The sequence below is a fragment of the Amphiura filiformis genome, chromosome 7, assembly GCF_039555335.1.
Source record: "Amphiura filiformis chromosome 7, Afil_fr2py, whole genome shotgun sequence".
NCBI lineage: Eukaryota > Metazoa > Echinodermata > Ophiuroidea > Amphilepidida > Amphiuridae > Amphiura > Amphiura filiformis.
Window position 1 is genome coordinate 66723334 of NC_092634.1, and position 19968 is coordinate 66743301.

Here is a 19968-nt window from a genome sequence, read left to right on the forward strand (position 1 = left end):
CCCCAGTAGGTATAGGGTCTGATGAAGCCTAAAAGGTATGAGATGTGTGATTGGCCAAAAATACTCCCTGCATCCAGGGGTGTAGTCTGATAAAGTCAAAATGGTAAGAGATGTATAGTAATTCATTTAATTCCATTTTGTAAAAAAGATGCTTCTTGGAGCAACCTTTATATTTTAATAGTTGTTACATTATGTTATGATTTAAATGATTATGTTTTTCAGCTGATAGAAGCTAGCCCAATCATGCTGGATCTACACTTTCCAATTAAAGGTGCAATTGGTCAGCCAAGATGGGTTGTCTATGAGGGCCCAGTCAAGATAAAGGACCAATATGACAAAAGTAGGGTAAGATTTTTTGGCTGTGCATGTAATGCTCATGTGGTGATCATGCGATACTCATGTGATGTTCATGTGAGGTATATGAATGTGCTGAACAGCAAAGATGGGTTGTACATGAGGGCCCAATCAAGATAAGAGATCAATGTGACAAAAGTAGGGCAAGTTTGTTTATTTGCTTGTTTGCCAGCTGTGCATGTGATGCTCATGTGGTGATCATGTGATACTCATGTGGTGACCATGTGACACTCATGTGATGTTCATGTACATGTATATGTACTGGCCAGCCAAGATGGGTTGTATATTATTAGGTCTCAGTCAAGCTAAGAGATCATTATGACAAAAGTAGGATAAGTTTGTTTATTTGCTTGTTTGTCAGCTGTACATAATGAAACTCTTGTGGTATCATGTGATACTCATGTGGTGATCATGTGATACTCATGTGATGTTCATGTGAGACACATATGTATATGCTGGCCAGCCAAGATAAAGGATCAATCCCAGTATAAGCGCAGTACAAACTAAAGTAGTGTTAGGTGTTTGCTTGTTTGTCTAAATGGGCACTCCATGCAGAGACATACTTTGGTCATGATAGGACCAGGTTCTATAAATTTATTTATTTATTTCATATTTAACCTGGGGTGACCAATCAATGCACTGGCAGCCTAGTATCAAGGCAGGGATTATACCGCTTATGGAATAAAGCTGTATCCACAAATTGTATATTTGTGTGCAAATTGAGGGAGCTATTTACATATATATTAAGTTCAATTTAGCCCATCATTTTTCTGATGTTTAATATCATTTACCCCTTGTAAAGATGCAAATAAGATTTAAAATAAATAGCGCCATTTGCTTAAAAATGAATACAGTTCTACATGCCATATCAAACAACCATGAATGAAAATGATCATGCTAGGCTAAACATCTGATCTGTTATTTCTAGTTTGAAGGTACGATAGTGATCTTCACAGACATGATGACAATATGCAAGAAAGGCCAGACAAAGGAAAACAGTCTCAGGATATGTCGACCACCAATTAGAATAGACAGAGTGAAAACGGCTGAACTTAAAGATGGGAGTAAGTATAAATCAGCAAAATACTAATATTTTTAAAAAAGGGTGTGGTGTTCATGTGATAACCATGTGGTGTACAGTACATGTGTCACTCAAGTCATGTTAATATTGTTAAGAAAAGAAAACAGTCTTAGGATTTGTTGACCACCAATTAGAATAGACAGTGAAAACGGCTGAGCTTAAAGATGGGAGTAAGTGCACATCGGCTGTAATACTAATATTGTGGTAAAAAGGCGTATCATCTTAGATTTACCTCACTAACAGTTGCTTCCTTTTACCATGGTTGAGGTTAACTTTTTCCAATGCATGACTATACAAGACATACTGATCTACAATTCTGAAATATGGTTGCGAGAGCTGATTAGTCTCAAAGGCAATGGAAGATCGATTGCAAGCAACGGAAATGTGGTTCCTCAGACGAATGTTGAAGATCCCTTGGACCAGTCACACCACAAATGAAACAGTATTGCATAGAGCTGGCAGTCAACGGATGCTCCTGAGGAAGATCCGGAAACTGCAACTTGATTTCCTGGGCCACTGTATGAGGAAAGATGATCTGGAGTGTTTGTTCCTTACGGGGAAGATTAATGGAAGGAGAGACAGAGGGCGCCAGAGGACAACATATATCTTCAGCGTATCGCAGCCTGGACGGGTGTGGATAACATCAAGCTTTTGAGATTCCATGGTCGCCCACGTCACTGGATATGGCACATAGAGAGAGACTGATCTATAATAACTTTGCACAGTTATTTCTGATTTATAGACAAATAATTGCATTAATATCTTAATGTGTCCATTTTTTGTTTCAGGTGGCTTTGTGATGTTATGTAGCGATGACTATAATTGCGCATGTACTTGGTATATCATCACAACCCAAAATACATCAGATTGGCTCAGGAAAATCAACAAAGCAAAAGTAAGTTATCATATGTGTAGCCCAACGTTTTAAAGTCCCATTTCACCCCAGTTATGCCCTAAAAAACAATTTCCCCAATGTCCGCTATGTCCAGAGAAAAATTTTAACCAAACAGATATCAGTGGCTTACCGTGGCTGCCCCAACCCCTGGGGGGGGCTGAAGAAAATTCAATTTTGCCGCCCCTTCCTCAACAGCCCGAAAAGGTTGACCCAATTTTTTTCTCGGTCGTTTGAAAAAGTGAAGAGCAAAAAAAAAAAAAAAAAGGGTTTGAGGCGCTAGTGCCCTAAAAGCAGCACATTTTGATGTATAGTACCATTTTTTCAAATTTTTTTATGCTTTATCAAATTTTTCAGCCCTTTTTATTTACTAATTCTTTTTGCCGCCCCCTTCGTTTTTACCGCCCCTGTTTTTGCCGCCCCTTCTTCTTCCGCCGCCCCTTCATTTTGGCCGCCCTCTGCTTTTACCCCGGGGGCTGGCGCCTCCAAAAGCCCCAAGAAAATACGCGCATGGATAGGCAAGCATGAATACCGTAAAACCTCATCTACAAGCATATAGAGTGCTTGTGATGAAAGCGAAATTAATCCAGGTGCCAGTATTGAGTTTGAGCAAATAAATGATAGATCCAAGCATATATAACAAGTATTATATCCTTCATTAATATATTCTCGTTCATTAATTGGTTAAACGTGTATCATGTGACCAAAAATAGTTTTGCTATTTTGCAAAGCAATCAAAAAGCGGTCGATGAGGAACGGGTACCATTCAAAGTACTATCTCCCGGAAATAGTTTTACTATCTCCCTCTGAGCGCGTATGACCGCATAGCCGCGTCGCAGTTCCTAGTGATTGGTGCAACTCGCCACATACATGGGTTATCAGTACCGGTTCGGGGTATTAATGTGTAGCAAGTCATGTTGTCTTATGAAGCTTTACAAGCAACACAGAAGTGCAGCTTAAATCTGGCGGTTTCATGGCATAAATCTGAGTTACATCAGTATCAGTATCTTAATTTTCATGGTAAAATAACAGAGAACATGGTTACTCGTTTCACTGCGGTATTGTAGAGATTTACAACTTTCACGGCAAGCTTTAGCCACTCAACTGTATGCGTGCTTTGTGCATGCATGCATGTAGGCCTACGCGCATTCAATCAAAACAAAGCAAGGCCAGCCTAGCTTTGACTAGGCCTAGCCTACATTTATTTTAACCAATCAATGAACAAAGAATTATATTAATGAAGGATATAAAACAAATATTTACTGCTCTAAATTCGGGATCTGGTGGAATCTATTGGTCCCCTCGGTGAACTGGAGACCGTGAGCCTACTATTTTTAATAGTAGGCTCACGGTCTCCAGTTCACCTCGGGGACAATAGATTCCACCAGATCCCTCATGAGCAGTAAATATTTGTATATTATTGTAAGACCAATCTATTGTATTGGCAATTTCACGCTTGTTTCATATAAATTGAGCTTTCATCAAAAACGCTATATATGCATGTAGATGAGGTTTTACGGTATTGATCAAATTTGTGATTTCTTATGAATAATGCATTACCGGTGCACATGTGCATACAGTTCAGCTGGAGGTCACTCACCCACTTTCAAAAAGGTACCACTTTTGGACATAATGGGAATGATATAGTTTACTCAAAAATATAAACAATGGTTACTATTATTATTAAAACATTCAAATATTTAATATTGGGCGTATCACATAGTGACAGGATGTGAAAACCAGGTGTATCACACAGTGATGTACGTCGAGATCAAGAAATGAGCATCAGGAAAACATTAAGTGAATTGTTTTGGGCACAGATTATAAACTTGCCATTAATGTTCAGCAATTGAATACATGAATACAAAAGCCACCTAAGTCCATGGGACGTGATTTTGAGAGAAAAACCTGTGTATCATTTTAATTCCTTCAGTTAGATTTACCTGGTCAATATGGTAAGTTTTACGTGCAAATGAGTGGATTAACCTGTATTAGGTATGACGATTAGCATTTCAGGGACTTCGTGGGGTTCATTTTAAATTTTGGACTTAGGTGGTTCTTTGAATCATATACAAAGACAACAATGTTAGAATGATATTACCACTAGTAAGATAATACAAAATAAAGCGCACATGTATGTATAATGTTGATAAGCATTCTGCCATGTAATATAAACCACACACTTTCCTTTATTAAACCCATTTTTTTCAAAAGTCACTCTCTAGCAATGAATGTGTTACAAGTGGACTTTTATACATACTGGATTTTAATCAATGTGTTACAAGACTCAAATCATGGAATTGGGTGATTCTTTCATACATGCTATTTTTCACATGCTCAATAGACACAGAGGATGAATTTGAGTTGTTCTTTCATACATATGACAGGCCTATGTAAAGGAACACTTTCCCATGCTTAACTCAATTTGGTTTAAGTATGGACTTAGGTGGCTTTTGTATTCATATATTCAATTGATGTCTATTTAAGGTTGGTCTTAACCCTGGAATTATGGAAACTTTCGGGCTTCATAACTGCTAAATTATTGGTCTAAAGAATATAAAAGTATACATTTTTAGAATGAAAATGACTTGATGAATTCATCTGTGAGGTCCAAAATCTAGTTTTTAAAAATTAATAAAATTTTTTTTTGCCAAACAATTTTTTTATTACATTGCGCGAAAAAATTTGGGCCAAAAAACCTGTTTTTTTTGTGATTTTCTCCAAAAATGAGCATTTTAGCCCAAATTGGACCTCACAGATGAATTCATCAAGTCATTTCCATTCTAGAAATGTATACTTTTATATTCTTTTATAGACTAATAATTTAGCAGTTATGAGGCCAGAAAGTTTCCATAATTCCAGGGGTTCAGACCACCCTTAAACTGAATAGACCTTTGAAAAAATATTGTAATAGATTACCAAATTTGTCAATAACAATTTTTCATGAAATCCCAAAATAGACATACATCATGCTGAATGCACCTGATTGCTCATATCTGCCAGTATACACCTGACAATATTTTAAATTTTATCTATTATCATCAAGATGTTCAGCTACAAAATGAGTAACTGCTAAACAATGCCTTTTGTGAACTGCTCAGTTCATGTGAAAGTATCTTTTGAGTGTTTGTCTCATTATCTTTTTTGATGTTTACTTTTCAGGATATGTATGAGACTGCCTGTGACAACAAAGACATGGACAAATTCCTTGATACGAGTCAGTCTGCCAACCACCTTGAGCTTCCTGATTTCCGGAGAGACATGTCTCCTAGAGCCAGTCCAACAAATTCTCCACGGATGCGAAGACAGTTTAGTCCGGGAATTAATGTAGCATTAGCTGAGTTGACATTAAATGAGAAAGAGTTACATGATGAGAATGGCAGGAAGGATAGTATGAATGAAGGGGATAGTAGTTTGGACAAAGAGTCATTTGGGGAGTCTTCAACGGAAGATGAATCTACTGATGCAGAGGAGGGGCAGACACCTACTTTGACAAGAATAAGCCCATCAGATATCTTCTTTGGAGAAGGCGAGCCACCTGGCAGTTTTGATGAAGGAGCAGGGTTTATATCGCCAACAACGCCCACATGTGATCCGAATGCTCTTAATATCATGCAATTTGACTCTGATTTAGAAGAAGAAGATCCATTGCAGCCGACGCCATTTTGTGTTGGTATGGGCGATCCTAGCACACCCACACCAAAAAGGACAACACAAAAGGGGGCGTGGGGGAAGGTATTTAATAGACCACAAAGTCGAAAACTACTACCAAATGGTGTCACAAAAACAAAAGAACAGTTGCAGGATATACCACCAAGCAAATCTGATCGAGATCAGGCAGGAGCAGATGTAGAGCATAAACAAGGGAAGAAAACTAACCGTCGCTTTATTAAAAAACAAACCAAAACTTATAAAATATCAGGGTAAGGGTATCAAGAGAAGGAAATATCTGTGAAAAACAAAGCAAGACATGTGTATAGTAACAACAGTATTTAACATGAAATACTATAGTAGAAACAAGGCAGTATACACTGGAAATTTAAAATGAGAATTCTTTCAAAAGTGAAGAGAATTGGACAAAACTATACGAATTGACAATTTTCTCATTTCTATGACATTTTTAACCCTGCTGGCATGCTTTCTCATCCAAATGAATGAGAAATTCTAATTAACTTCTGTCATTGCTTTAAACAAAGTGTCACATGATAATTAGTATAGCATGCCCGATCAGTCCCACAGGCTTTAAAGTTTCAAATAAAGAAATGAGAAAATTTTTAATTCTCATAGTTTTGTCCAATTCGCATTGCTTTTGAAAGAATTCTCATTTGAAATTTCCACTAGTGATAGGACACAGGCCACATGACATACGAAGCTGAGGAAACTACAAGGCTGAAAGGCTGTTCAAAATAGGAAGTTCATTGTCAAGCTCCAATGGTTTTAGAATAAGATCAGTTTGCGTTGACAACACCTAACACCTTTAGAATCGTTTGTTTATGAAGATTTTGTGATTAAATGCTCATCCAATGGCAATGACAAAAATGGCGATATCCTATAAAACCTCTAGAATTAACTTTAATCACACGGGTTCTTGAATAATATTTGGCAGTGTTTGCTGCCTGAGCTTCAAACCATACCTCATTTCTAAGGGCCATTTTTCAAAACCATACTACTCCAAACTGTACCTCATCTACTCTAAGAATAGACCACAAAATGAAGACATTTGTCTATGGCCTCCGAACAGTTAAAATTTGAGGTCAGGTGATTACATAACAAATAAATCAAACTCACGTTTTTCAAATTTCGGAAGAGAAAGACGTGTAGAAGAAATTTTATATTGATCACAGTTCCTGGTGAGATCTGGCCACAACAATGGTAAACCATGAGCAGGGCTGTCAACTTTTCTTAATTGCTTGGCGGGCGATATTGTCAAACAGGGGTATACCTAATTGGACGGGAATATTGTTTGCTGACTGAAATTGTTAATTGTTCACCCCTAATTGTTGTAACCAGGGCGCTTGAGAATCTAAAGAGGGAGGGGGCAGGTGGGGTGAGGGACAAAAATGTGTCTTAAACTACATGTGTGAGATTTTACTACCTTGGCATGAGAGTGTGATAAAATGCCCAAATTGGTGAAAATATGAAGGACCCATGCTGCAAGAGTCGATAGTTGACAGCCCTGTCATGCAACTAAAACCAGGAACTTGATAAAAATTCCTTTAAAAAAAGGAATGGGGCGCCCAATGTGAGCTTGGACGTGATATGGTGAATTCCATGGTGTGTAGATTTGGTATTATTATGATTTTTCTAGGGAAGAGTAGAAGATGATCAAATGCAAGAGAAATGTGTTTGATTGGGGAAGGTGTTCTGACAATCCAAATATAAACTTAGTCCACCTCAGATGACCTGTAACAATTTGTGATTGACATTACTTAATTCACCTCGGATGACTTTGATCTGACATTCAACATTTTCGCGCTTACACCAATCATATCCATAACATTTAATGGGCAATGTAATAATTTCTTCCTATTGTTGAATTTAAATGCCAAGTGTTTCTTTAAAAAGAAGGACTTTCATTTTATTTTTGTAAATTAGAGCACTTTATTACAGTATTGTCTTCCTCGGAGTGTTGCCAATAATGATCAAATTTTTATGTTAGACTTTTGGTTAAAATGTGGTGTCATATGAACAGTTTCAAACCAATTGTAACCATTATTATGTTTTGATGAGTCCACATGTGTGTGAATAATGGATCTAAAATATAATAATGATAAAATTGGATACTTACGTCCACTTGGTCTCACTATGAGTTTTAAAATATTTGACTCGACTACTTCTCATTCAATATGTTAAAACTCATAACTCGAACAATACTATGGGCTCTATCAATCCAATTTTATATCAAACTTGGGCATATATTAGTACTATGGGAACCTTCATAATTATAAAATTTGATCTCACATGAACAGTTCAAATCGTACTGCAACCAAATTTGGGCCGTAGCTGCATAATAGGAACCGTCATGTATTGGTTGTGTTCAAGGTCACAGGTCATTGAGGTAAACTTATAAAATACCATTATGTCAGACTTTTAACCAAACTTATAATTGGGTCATATAGCTGCACTATGGAAACTGGTTCTGGGGTTCACAGTCACATACTGCATGAGGTCAAAGGTAATTTGAGGTCAATGTATTACTATGACCTTGGGTCATAGATGCACTATGGGAAGACTTAAACAGGAAGCCCCAGCTTACCAGTTTTTCACAGAAGAACCCTAGGAGAAGAACTGACAATACACCTGTTACTTTGATGACAGACAGAACATAATTTACATGGATAAATTTTATCCTTTACTAATTGCAGAAGGCATTTGAACCAAAAGTGGGGCTTTCACTTTAATATATTTGTGATGTTTAAGGTTACTGAGGTCAAATGTCACTTTACAATAGGCTGAAAATTAACAATCTGGTGTCACATGAACACTTCAAACCCATTTGCAACCAAACTTAGGCCATAGCTGTACTATGGGAACTTTCATGATACTGGTGTTAAAGGTTGCTCTCTAAGGTCAAAAGACATTTGAGGTCAACTTGTAAAATTGGCTGAAAATGAATTAATGGTCTCATATGAACATGACTTTTTATCATAGCTGCACTATGTATGGTATTCACTAACCATATCTATTTAGGACCGCCGTTCCTATATTTTTATATAAAATTATGTACAAAAATGGCGATATCCTATAAAACCTCTAGAATTAACTTTAATCACAGGGGTGCTTGAATAATATTTGGCAGTGTTTGCTGCCTGAGCTTCAAACCATACCTCATTTCTAAGGGCCATTTTTCAAAACCATACTACTCCAAACTGTACCTCATCTACTCTAAGAATAGACCACAAAATGAAGACATTTGTCTATGGCCTCCGAACAGTTAAAATTTGAGGTCAGGTGATTACATAACAAATAAATCAAACTCACGTTTTCAAATTTCGGAAGAGAAAGACGTGTAGAAGAAATTTTATATTGATCACAGTTCCTGGTGAGATCTGGCCACAACAATGGTAAACCATGAGCAGGGCTGTCAACTTTTCTTAATTGCTTGGCGGGCGATATTGTCAAACAGGGGCATACCTAATTGGACGGGAATATTGTTTGCTGACTGAAATTGTTAATTGTTCACCCCTAATTGTAACCAGGGCGCTTGAGGATATATTTTATCCTTTACTAATTGCAGAAGGCATTTGAACCAAAAGTGGGGCTTTCACTTTAATATATTTGTGATGTTTAAGGTTACTGAGGTCAAATGTCACTTTAAAATAGGCTGAAAATTAACAATCTGGTGTCACATGAACACTTCAAACCCATTTGCAACAAACTTAGGCCATAGTTGTACTATGGGAACTTTCATGATACTGGTGTTAAAGGTTGCTCTCTAAGGTCAAAAGACATTTGAGGTCAACTTGTAAAATTGGCTGAAAATGAAACAATTATGACTTTTTATCATAGCTGCACTATGTATGGTATTCACTAACCATATCTATTTAGGACCGCCGTTCCTATATTTTTATATAAAATTATGTACAAAAATGGCTATATCCTATAAAACCTCTAGAATTAACTTTAATCACAGGGGTGCTTGAATAATATTTGGCAGTGTTTGCTGCCTGAGCTTCAAACCATACCTCATTTCTAAGGGCCATTTTTCAAAACCATACTACTCCAAACTGTACCTCATCTACTCTAAGAATAGACCACAAAATGAAGACATTTGTCTATGGCCTCCGAACAGTTAAAATTTGAGGTCAGGTGATTACATAACAAATAAATCAAACTCACGTTTTTCAAATTTCGGAAGAGAAAGACGTGTAGAAGAAATTTTATATTGATCACAGTTCCTGGTGAGATCTGGCCACAACAATGGTAAACCATGAGCAGGGCTGTCAACTTTTCTTAATTGCTTGGCGGGCGATATTGTCAAACAGGGGCATACCTAATTGGACGGGAATATTGTTTGCTGACTGAAATTGTTAATTGTTCACCCCTAATTGTTGTAACCAGGGCGCTTGAGGATAAATTTTATCCTTTACTAATTGCAGAAGGCATTTGAACCAAAAGTGGGGCTTTCACTTTAATATATTTGTGATGTTTAAGGTTACTGAGGTCAAATGTCACTTTAAAATAGGCTGAAAATTAACAATCTGGTGTCACATGAACACTTCAAACCCATTTGCAACCAAACTTAGGCCATAGTTGTACTATGGGAACTTTCATGATACTGGTGTTAAAGGTTGCTCTCTAAGGTCAAAAGACATTTGAGGTCAACTTGTAAAATTGGCTGAAAATGAAACAATTAATGGTCTCATATGAACATGACTTTTTATCATAGCTGCACTATGTATAGTATTCACTAACCATATCTATTTAGGGCCGCCGTTCCTATATTTTTTATAAAATTATGTACAAATCTACAAATGGCAGAAATATGTTTATTTGTGTTACTAAAGTTGAGTCTGAAAATAGTGTGATTCAAGTGTTTCATTTAGTGTTTGTTTGGTTTTTGTAGCCTCATGCAAAGTATAATAAGCCTTTTTTGAAATATGGCAGGCACAAAAGGAGAGGAAATACTTTGAAGTGAGTAATCTTTTGTATGCTTCTCACTACTCACTTCAAAGTACACCCTCTCCTTTTGTGTCCGCCATATTTCAAAAAGGCTTATTATTATCCTTCTAATGATTTAACACTAGACAATTAGCTTTAAAATGATAGCATCAATACTTTTCAAGACGTGGATAATTTTGTGACACCTTTATATTTTTGCCTAATTGCTATTCTGAGAAATGAGGCATTATTATAAGATTGAATAGTGATTATCTGAAACGCCATGTGATTATCCTAGTTCAACTATTAATTATTGATTAAATAAACCTCTTTTTAATAAGTACTTTCAAGGATTGGAAAGTCGACTTTAGGCCCACAGTCAAATGCCATGAAATTAAGAATTTCACAATTTAAATGTTCTTATGGGAATGTCATCTTTAGAAGCCTATAACTCATTATCATGTCTTGCAAAAATTAAAAGGGCCTGGGCAGCAGCCTAGCCAGCCTTTTAGTGTGAGGGGGCAAAGCCAAATATTTGTCCCCACTTGCACATTTTTCGTCCCATTTCGTTGCAAACAATGTAGTTGTTTTTTCCATTTGAAATCTGGGTCACATTTGGAGAATTAACCCCAGAATTAACTCTATTATGAGAACTGTTTTCGATTTGTTTTTGTGATGACTGACGGTTACCTGGGTTGGGCTGTTTGTTAAGGGTTAAAGTTAGAGTTAAGGATATTTTTAAACCTTAAAAAGTTTGGGATAGGGCTAATATTTGGGTTACCACCAAACACAAAAAATGTTTTAAAGAGTAACGTTCCAAACGTTCAGACATTTAAATATCCGGTTATATAAAGGTCATGAAAATGCTACAACACTTTAAAAACGTTTTTAAAATGTTATTTACATTTTAAAGTGTTATTATAAGAGAGCTTTTGCAAACATTTTTGCAACATATTTGTCGGCTCTTAAATAACATGTTAAAATATTGTTCAAATTTAAGTTTTCAAATATCTGCTTTACATGTTATTTTAATAAAACGTTTTAGGGTATAAAACGTTTTACAAAACGTTTTATACCCTATATATAACTCGGCAATTAAAGGTTTCTGTAAGACGTTTTGTGTAAGATAGGGATATGGGTTAGGTTGTTAGGGATAGTGTTAGGGTCGGATTGGAAAAGGGTTACATTATGTTTAGGATTAGCATGATTAGGGCTTAGTATAGGCGATGGCTTAGGGTTAGGTAAAGTTTTGGGTTATGGTTAGGGTTGATAACGACTACTAATGACCTATTTGGCCATCTACCTCAACGTATAGGCTATAGATAACCCGAGCTGTGGTGTTGACTGCCCGGGGTTGACTGTTGACACATTATTTTAATAGTTAAGATTGCCTGGTCATTCTATTGACTGAAGCTGCAGAGAAATACTGCCCTCTGTTATATTATAATAATGTTGTGTTAAGTCTTTTTGAAGGAAACTGGTAGTGCTATAGGAAATGTTATTGCTCTATGGTTCAACCCCGGAGTTTTATCAGTGTACATTGTGCAGAGGCCTGTGGGTCGGCATCGTACACTATAAATCCCCAAATTTATATTTTAAATACTTCTATCAGTTTTAATGTTTTTAGTTCTGGGGATAAATCCCCCCCCCCAATATTTTTGCCAGGGTGATGGTCCATACAATCATCCCCCTAATGTTGACGCCGGTATGTGGGTTTCTGACCAAATTAACTCCATATGTGGCCATTTTAGCCCCAAAGTGCATTTTTCGCTCTTCGCGCAAATTTATTCCACTTTTCCAGCTTCAGCATAATGGCAAAATTTGTACCATTAACTTATTCTGTTTCCAAAAGGTGCTGGATTCACTATACTTCAAGAAATTTTGTCCAACCCCATCCCCCCATGTCAAAAAGAAATCTACGCCACTGTAGATACAGAGACCCCTGAATAAATAGTAACGTAAAATGGTAAAAAAAAAACAGACAAAAGAGAAGTAGTATGTGGGCGTCTTGGCACCAAAAAATATGCAAATGAGCAAACAAAATTAATTACGTCATCACTTACTCCCTTCACCAAAATTTTGCAAATGAGGAAACAAGTGACGTCTCAGCACTTAACCCTTACTCCCTTCGTTTACTATAAATTGTGCAATTGAGCAAATTCTATTTGTGCAAATATGGAGTCAATTGATTTTTTTTTCACTTCATCCCCACTTAAGGGTTAAAGAAGAAACAAAGAAATGAATAAATAAATAAATAAATAAATAGTTAAATAAATAAATAAAGAGAGGTGTTTATTATAGAAAGTCAATAGGTAGGTACAAAATTTTGATATATGAAGGTAGACCAAAATGCATTCCCTTCACTATTCATCACGGTTGTATGATGTGATCATTTATTAATATTTCTAACAAAAGATTATATAATTTTCAATTATAGCCCTTTACAATAGCAACAGCTATCACACTAATATACACATATATTTTGTAGCTATTTTTAATTTAGATTTTCTTTTCTTTATCAAATTTTTAATCTTTTTCTGGCTTTTTGTGGTAATTTTTCTTCTATAAACTGTATAATTGTATGCGAAACGAGGGCGCTTTTTACATTATTTGAAATGTATTTAATTTAGCCCAATAATATTAGTTATTTATTTCATTTCATGATAAAAAGTAGTTTGAAATTTTCCTTGTTACTTAAATATGTTACTCATTTTTATGATGTTTTAATGCCATTTGACAAGTGTCTACCCCTTGTAAAGATGCAAACAAGATTTAAGATAAATAGCGCCATCAATGTTCAACTTTGCTCAAAAATTGATAACAGTTCTACAAAAGTTTGTTGAAGAGTAAAGGTATTCCACCTCCTCCCAACAAGTCTGGGATATTTCGTCATTCTGAAAACTCTCCTACTTTAAAATGGTTACTAAACGGGTTACTAAAGAGTAGGCTATATCATCACAAAACCACAAAATAACAACCTGACTCTAACCCAAGAATATTTGCGCGATCCGTTTATCTGAATATTATTTACCTATTTAGTTGTGGCCATTCAAGAATCACAACAGCGAATTGGTACCTATTACTTCATGCCTGTCCAAGTTTTAACCCTAACCCTAGAACTACTGAGCCATATTTTGTAACTACAAAGGGGGCTGTAACTCCCCTAATTTCAATCATAAACGTTTAATACCATTATTTTGTACCAATGTATAGCTATGGCCCGGGGTCTCCTCTATGCAGTGATATCAAAATAAGTACAAACATGCCCACATAAAGTCGCTATGACGTCATAATGTGAGGGCGCCCATACATATTTAGGAAATATAAAAGGAAATGAATGTTTCAACCTAACAAGTGAAAAGTCAGTAGCTCTTGGAACCTATATGGCCATTATTGATGGCCGGTCCTACCTCGGGTCAGGAGCTGGGGTAAAAATTTGAGCGCAAAGGTCATGGATCTACGATTAGATTAGGTCGTTTGGGCGTGAACATGCGCGTTTTTTTATGACTGATAAAAAAATTGTGGGGGTGGGGTTGGTAGTTCTAGGGTTAATAGAGATGATGAAACTGGTATTGTATCCCAGCAAACACAAAACATTTTCGACATTCGCAAAATGTTGCCAGAAAATGTTTAAATGTCGGGTTATATAAAGGATATAAAAAGGGTATAAAACGTTTTCATAACATTGAAACACGTTTTTGATAATTTAATGCAACTATTCTAACATAATGTAAATAAGTGTTGACAAAACGTTTTAAAACATTTTCTTGACCTTTATATAACCCAACATTTAATGTTATTAAAACATTTTTACCAAAACCAAAAATCCAAAAACGTTTTAAAAACGTTTTGTGTTTGCTGGGATGTAGCATGACAAGTAAGAAAATACAATATGATAGCTGAACAAGAGGAGACTAAATATACAAGAGCAAACTAAATATAACAGTATACGTTTTAATAATTCATGGACATCATTTCATAAGTTTGTCGAACCTCTTATAGTTGAAGAGTGAGTGTAGCAACAGTATTCGGGTAATATATTTTTCTAGATATTTTAAGATTTAGCGCACGTTAGACAAAAACGGAACACCAATGTTTTTGCTTGCTATAGTGACTCTAAACACCCTCCCGAACAAAAAGGGCTTCACAGTGTTAATTTGCTTATTTCCAAATGGCCGCTAATGCAGGTCTCAAATTTTAAAATTGGGCGAGAGTGGATAAAAATCATCTTATTGAATTCCTCACATTATTAGGATTCAGAAAAAGTATAGTTTGGCCTATCTCCGGCATAAACATGATAAAGGTCAAATGTCAAATTTTGGTCTCCATGACTATGTGCAGGGTTAAAAATAATAAAAATGTACCGATTTCACTCCAAGTGGTCTCAAATTGTTCAGCTTGGAAAAAAAATAAAGCAAAGAATACTTTACCATATCTCAGGTGTTTTGTTACCTGGGTAACAGGGAAACAAAATCAATGCCCATTGAATGATATTAATCTTGATCTATTTTGTGATGTTACTCAGGTAACAAAACAACTGAGATATAGCAAACTATTCGTTGTTCAAAATGTTGTTCCAAGTGGAACAATTTGAGACCACTTTGAGTGAAATCGGAGCATTTTTGATTTTTTTTACGCCTGTACATAATGATGGAGACCAAAATTTGACATTTGACCTGTATGCCTATAACTCAAGAACTATACATCGGTTATAGGTCAAACTATACTTTTTCTGAATCCTAAAATTGAGTTCAATACAATTATATGATTTTTATCCACTATCGCCCAATTTTGAAATGTGAAACCTGCATTAGCGGCCATTTTGGAAATATGCAAATTAACATTTTTTCCCCTGTGCCCTTTTTTTTATACCCTTTTTGGATATGTTGTTCAGGAGGGTATTTAAAGTCGCTAAAACTCGCTAGCAAGCAAAAACATTGGTGTTCCATTTTTGTCTAGCTCATACGTAATTTAACTCGTATTTTAAAAACTATATAATTATCCTCACTTGGTGCTCATTTGTTGCTCATTCTGCACATTTAATGCTCATTTGCTGCGCATTCTGCTCATTGCTTATTATGCTCACTTACTGCTCATTCTGCTCACTTAATTACTGCTCATTTGTTGCTTATTCTGCTCACTGCTCATTTGATGCTCATTCTGCTCACTGCACATTTGATGCTCATTCTGCTCACTGCTCGTTTGATGCTCATTTGATGCTCATTCTGCTCTTTTGCTGCTCACTTTCTGTTTATTTGTTGTTTCTACTTATTGCTCATTTTTGCTCATTCTGCTCACTGCTCATTTGTTGCTCATTCTTTTCACTTAGTGCCCATTTGTTGCTCGTTCTGCTCACTTTCTGTTCACTTGTTGTTCAAAATTATTGACGTCATCGTTATCGATAAATATCGATCGAAACGTACATGCTGTTTATTTGCTGCTCATTAGCTGCTTATCAGCTAAATGAGCGTTATTTGAGCGTCCTGAGCAAAATCGCTTTAAAGTTTGTTTTCTACTACAAATAGTTTGGGCCAAAAATGTCCAAATTGGCAAAATTTCAATTTCAAACAATGGGACACGTGATCCAGGAGTTTCCAGCACTTTCATAGATGGTTGATCATATCTGATGCTTGGACCAAATGATTTATCCAACCTTCATCCCCGAAGGTCAAGTTTGGTTAAAAAAACATCCTCAACATTTTTTATTATTTATGGAATGAAATTTGTGTAGGACACGGAACCAAGTGTCTTCCATGCTTCACAGTAAGTCATGACCCCCCCACCCCCCGATATTTGTAACTAACAATTACAAATTTTCATAACACTTTGTATTTGTCATTTTAACATGTTGACAATGACAATTTTCCGACGAACAAATTCAACATAAGGCTAGGAGTGAAATTGTCATTAGGGAGTCGATATTTTCTTAGGGTTAACTTAGCAAACCAACTCATTTGGGGCTCCCCAGAACCCACAAAGACCACCATGCACACAACGCTAACGTGGTTAAGGTTTCAGCAGAAACAAAACTACAGAAAGTACGTACAGAAAGTTTTTCAGCATGCTTTGATTCTACACTGTGTAGGTGTAATACCTGAACCCACGAGAAAAGTGCTGACCGGCTAAAAGAAATAAACATACCAATTAATGTCACATCATTTGTAATTAAATTCTCTTGAACTAGTCAGTGTCAACATCAAGTCGATTACTGCGTTATTTCAAACGCTTTGCCAAGATGTTCCTGCGATATTACTGCACGTTTACCACGTCGTATACCTAGGGTCAGTTGTCAACCGGGACAAAATTTTCCAGTCTGTATTATTTTGCCCCGGATGTTCAGTGGCGTATATCGGCTATAAAGGCGGTGTAAAGTCTTCCCACCATCCTCCTTCCCAGAAGGTAACTGGGACATTACTGAAACTATTTTGCAAATGTCCCAAAATCAAGTTGAAAATCGGGCCTTTAAATCTTTGTCCGATGTTTTTGTAATCCCATCCATGACAAGTCACGGATGCGTTTTCAGTCATCATCCTTCGGCTGCGGAGCAGGCTACTTCAGTCTTTTTCCAACTACTGGGCAAGTGTTTCCCTCCCCAAATAATACTTCAGGCTATTGTTTGGAGTGGGTATTTTACAAATTGCTGGCCAGATTAGTAAATCCATATCAAGAATGATGGCTGTTGACAGGCTGTTGACATGATTTAGATAAGTATCATCCAAAATGTTTTGAAAGACACAAAGTACTTGATCAGGTCCTACTAGTAGTACTAATATAAAACTGCAAAGCGCATTCAGTGGAATAAATTACAAACCACAAAAACATCAGTGGTGGCACCAGGATTTTTTTTCGGTTGGGGGGGCAAAATCGACAAATTGTGCACAAAATTGTTGCAAAGAGTGGAAATTTACGTAATTTTGGGGGTTTGCCTCAAAAGTTAGGGTGAATACTGGAGGGGGGGGGGGTGGGAGCAAGAAAAATAATGGGGGAACCCCCTTGCTCCTCGCCCGTAGCGCCGCCACTGAAAAACATATATCCCGAGAACTATATCTGAACTGGCCCTATGTATTGATTGCTGGGTCTTTGTTTTCTGTTTGTTTGTTGTTGCTCTTAGTTTGTTTTTGGTGTTTTTTTTGGTGTTGTGTTATAATAAAAAAAATCTGGTGCTTCATGGTGTTTTTCTCGCTGTTCTTCAGATGGCAAATATGTAGTACATAGTGCTTCATCATAATTTTCCAGATGATCTGTTATATGAAGTTATATGACTTTACCAATGGAAGCAATCAAGTGGTGTTAAGGATAACCATGAGCATAACCAAAACTATGTTCAGTATCATGCTACCAAGAAACCAATTTACACCCAACAAACAGCACTGGAAGGCTACTGGAAAAGGTAGAATAATATGGGGCTGAGTGGTTAAAATGAACCATGACCACTTTGATGAAGTCAAAAGGAGGGTGTGAGCACGGTGGGGTGATTTTGGGAAACCGAATGAGGTGATGCGCGGCAGATATTGCATTATGTCTTCAAAGGGAAGTAATAACCGGTGCATGTATCCGTATTGTGCAGCGACTTGGTCTATGACTCTACACAGAGGATGGAGCAGAAACCGAGAGGAGCACTGTATCTAGAAATGGGCATGTGTTGAGGATTACCGAATGAGATAGGATAAAATTCCTTTAAAAGGGAAAGCCAGCCTCAATGTAGAAGAGGTCTTGTAATTAGTTTTGGTCAATGTGAAAGGCATTTTTAGGATCACGCTTACATCTACATGACAGTCCACCAAACCATCAACGATGAGAACATGCACACTGAAACAGCAGAAAACATTAATTCCTAATCTCATGTCAACTCTTTTAATTCATTACATGTACTCCAAATTTTTCTGGTCTGTTTGTTTTGTTGTTGTTGTTGTTGTTGTTGTCGTTGGTTTTTTTTTGTCTTTTCAGCTTTTTACCCACGATATCTCAATTTCCAATTTTGTAATACCAGAACTTACGAACTCAATATCTTCGCTTAGGAATGTCCGATTTCACTGCTTTCGATATATACACTGCCGGTTTGAGTTAACTTACATGTACATTTTATTTTAAAATAACTTAATTAATTCGCAATGTATAGTTTAAGCCTACTATATTATAATAGATAGTGGCCAGCACATTTATAAAGGACTGGTTACTCACTACAATCTTCACTCTTAAACTGTGTTTTTCTGAATGTGCTGATCATGTTGATTGCTAGTCGGAAACTCCTGCGAAGCTATGGACATGGCATCTTACTTACTCCATTCTATAACAGTCTGCCTATAGTGCCTTGTGTGTTTTCTCTTCAATCATTTTGTTGAATGTAATTTTATGAATCAAATAGTTATGTGTCATTTTATTTATAATAAAGAAGTTATTAAATTAATAAAGTAAAGACAATTTATTTATCTATAAGTGCATGTCAAATGGGGTACATTGTTCAATACTATATGCATAAATTATGCCCATATTATAGCTAGGCCCTAAAAACTTTATTTTGCATCGGATTTTTCCCGTTGAAAAGACAAAACTGATGTTTATGATAGCAACCATTTCATCAATAACATTTTGAGTCACTGACATAGAGAGTGTCAAACAAAAGAAGTGGGCTGGTAACCTAGCTAGACAAACAAATGGTTACCAAATGGATACCTGGAAATGGTCCAAGACATCTAGGAAGACACTGAGAACATGAAATAGATAGATAAAATCAGTTCCTGGATGATAAAAGCATCAGATAGATCAGTGTGGTGTCACTTTGGTTTGGTGAGGTTTTCACCCAGCAGTGAGTCGACGGTCGACGATAGATATTTTCTTGTGTCGTAAAAGTGTGATGTCACACTAATGCCTATTTCGTCACACGAGTCTCAAAATCCCAATGCTATTCTCTCTATCATGACAACGTCATTCATTTAACCCAAGGATGTATGTATCCCATTTATCCGTTTAATTCCCTTCAATTACCTCATCCCAATAACACAGTTCTCTAACCTCAATTAAACAATCATAGTGCAAAATT

The 19968-nt window shown here is 36.4% G+C and overlaps 1 protein-coding gene across 9 annotated transcripts in view; it reads left to right on the top strand.

Annotated features, from left to right (window-relative positions):
- Positions 1-9306, top strand: part of LOC140157500 (pleckstrin homology domain-containing family G member 5-like) — a 239306-nt gene extending 230000 nt beyond the window's left edge. For all 9 annotated transcript variants that reach the window (XM_072180711.1, XM_072180712.1, XM_072180705.1 and 6 more), the window contains 4 exons: positions 223-345; positions 1283-1418; positions 2224-2330; positions 5490-9306. In XM_072180711.1, coding sequence (XP_072036812.1) covers positions 223-345; positions 1283-1418; positions 2224-2330; positions 5490-6254 — 1131 coding nt within the window. In that variant the 3' untranslated portion in view covers positions 6255-9306. The remainder of the gene's footprint in view (positions 1-222; positions 346-1282; positions 1419-2223; positions 2331-5489) is intronic.
- Positions 9307-19968: the final 10662 nt, after the last annotated feature.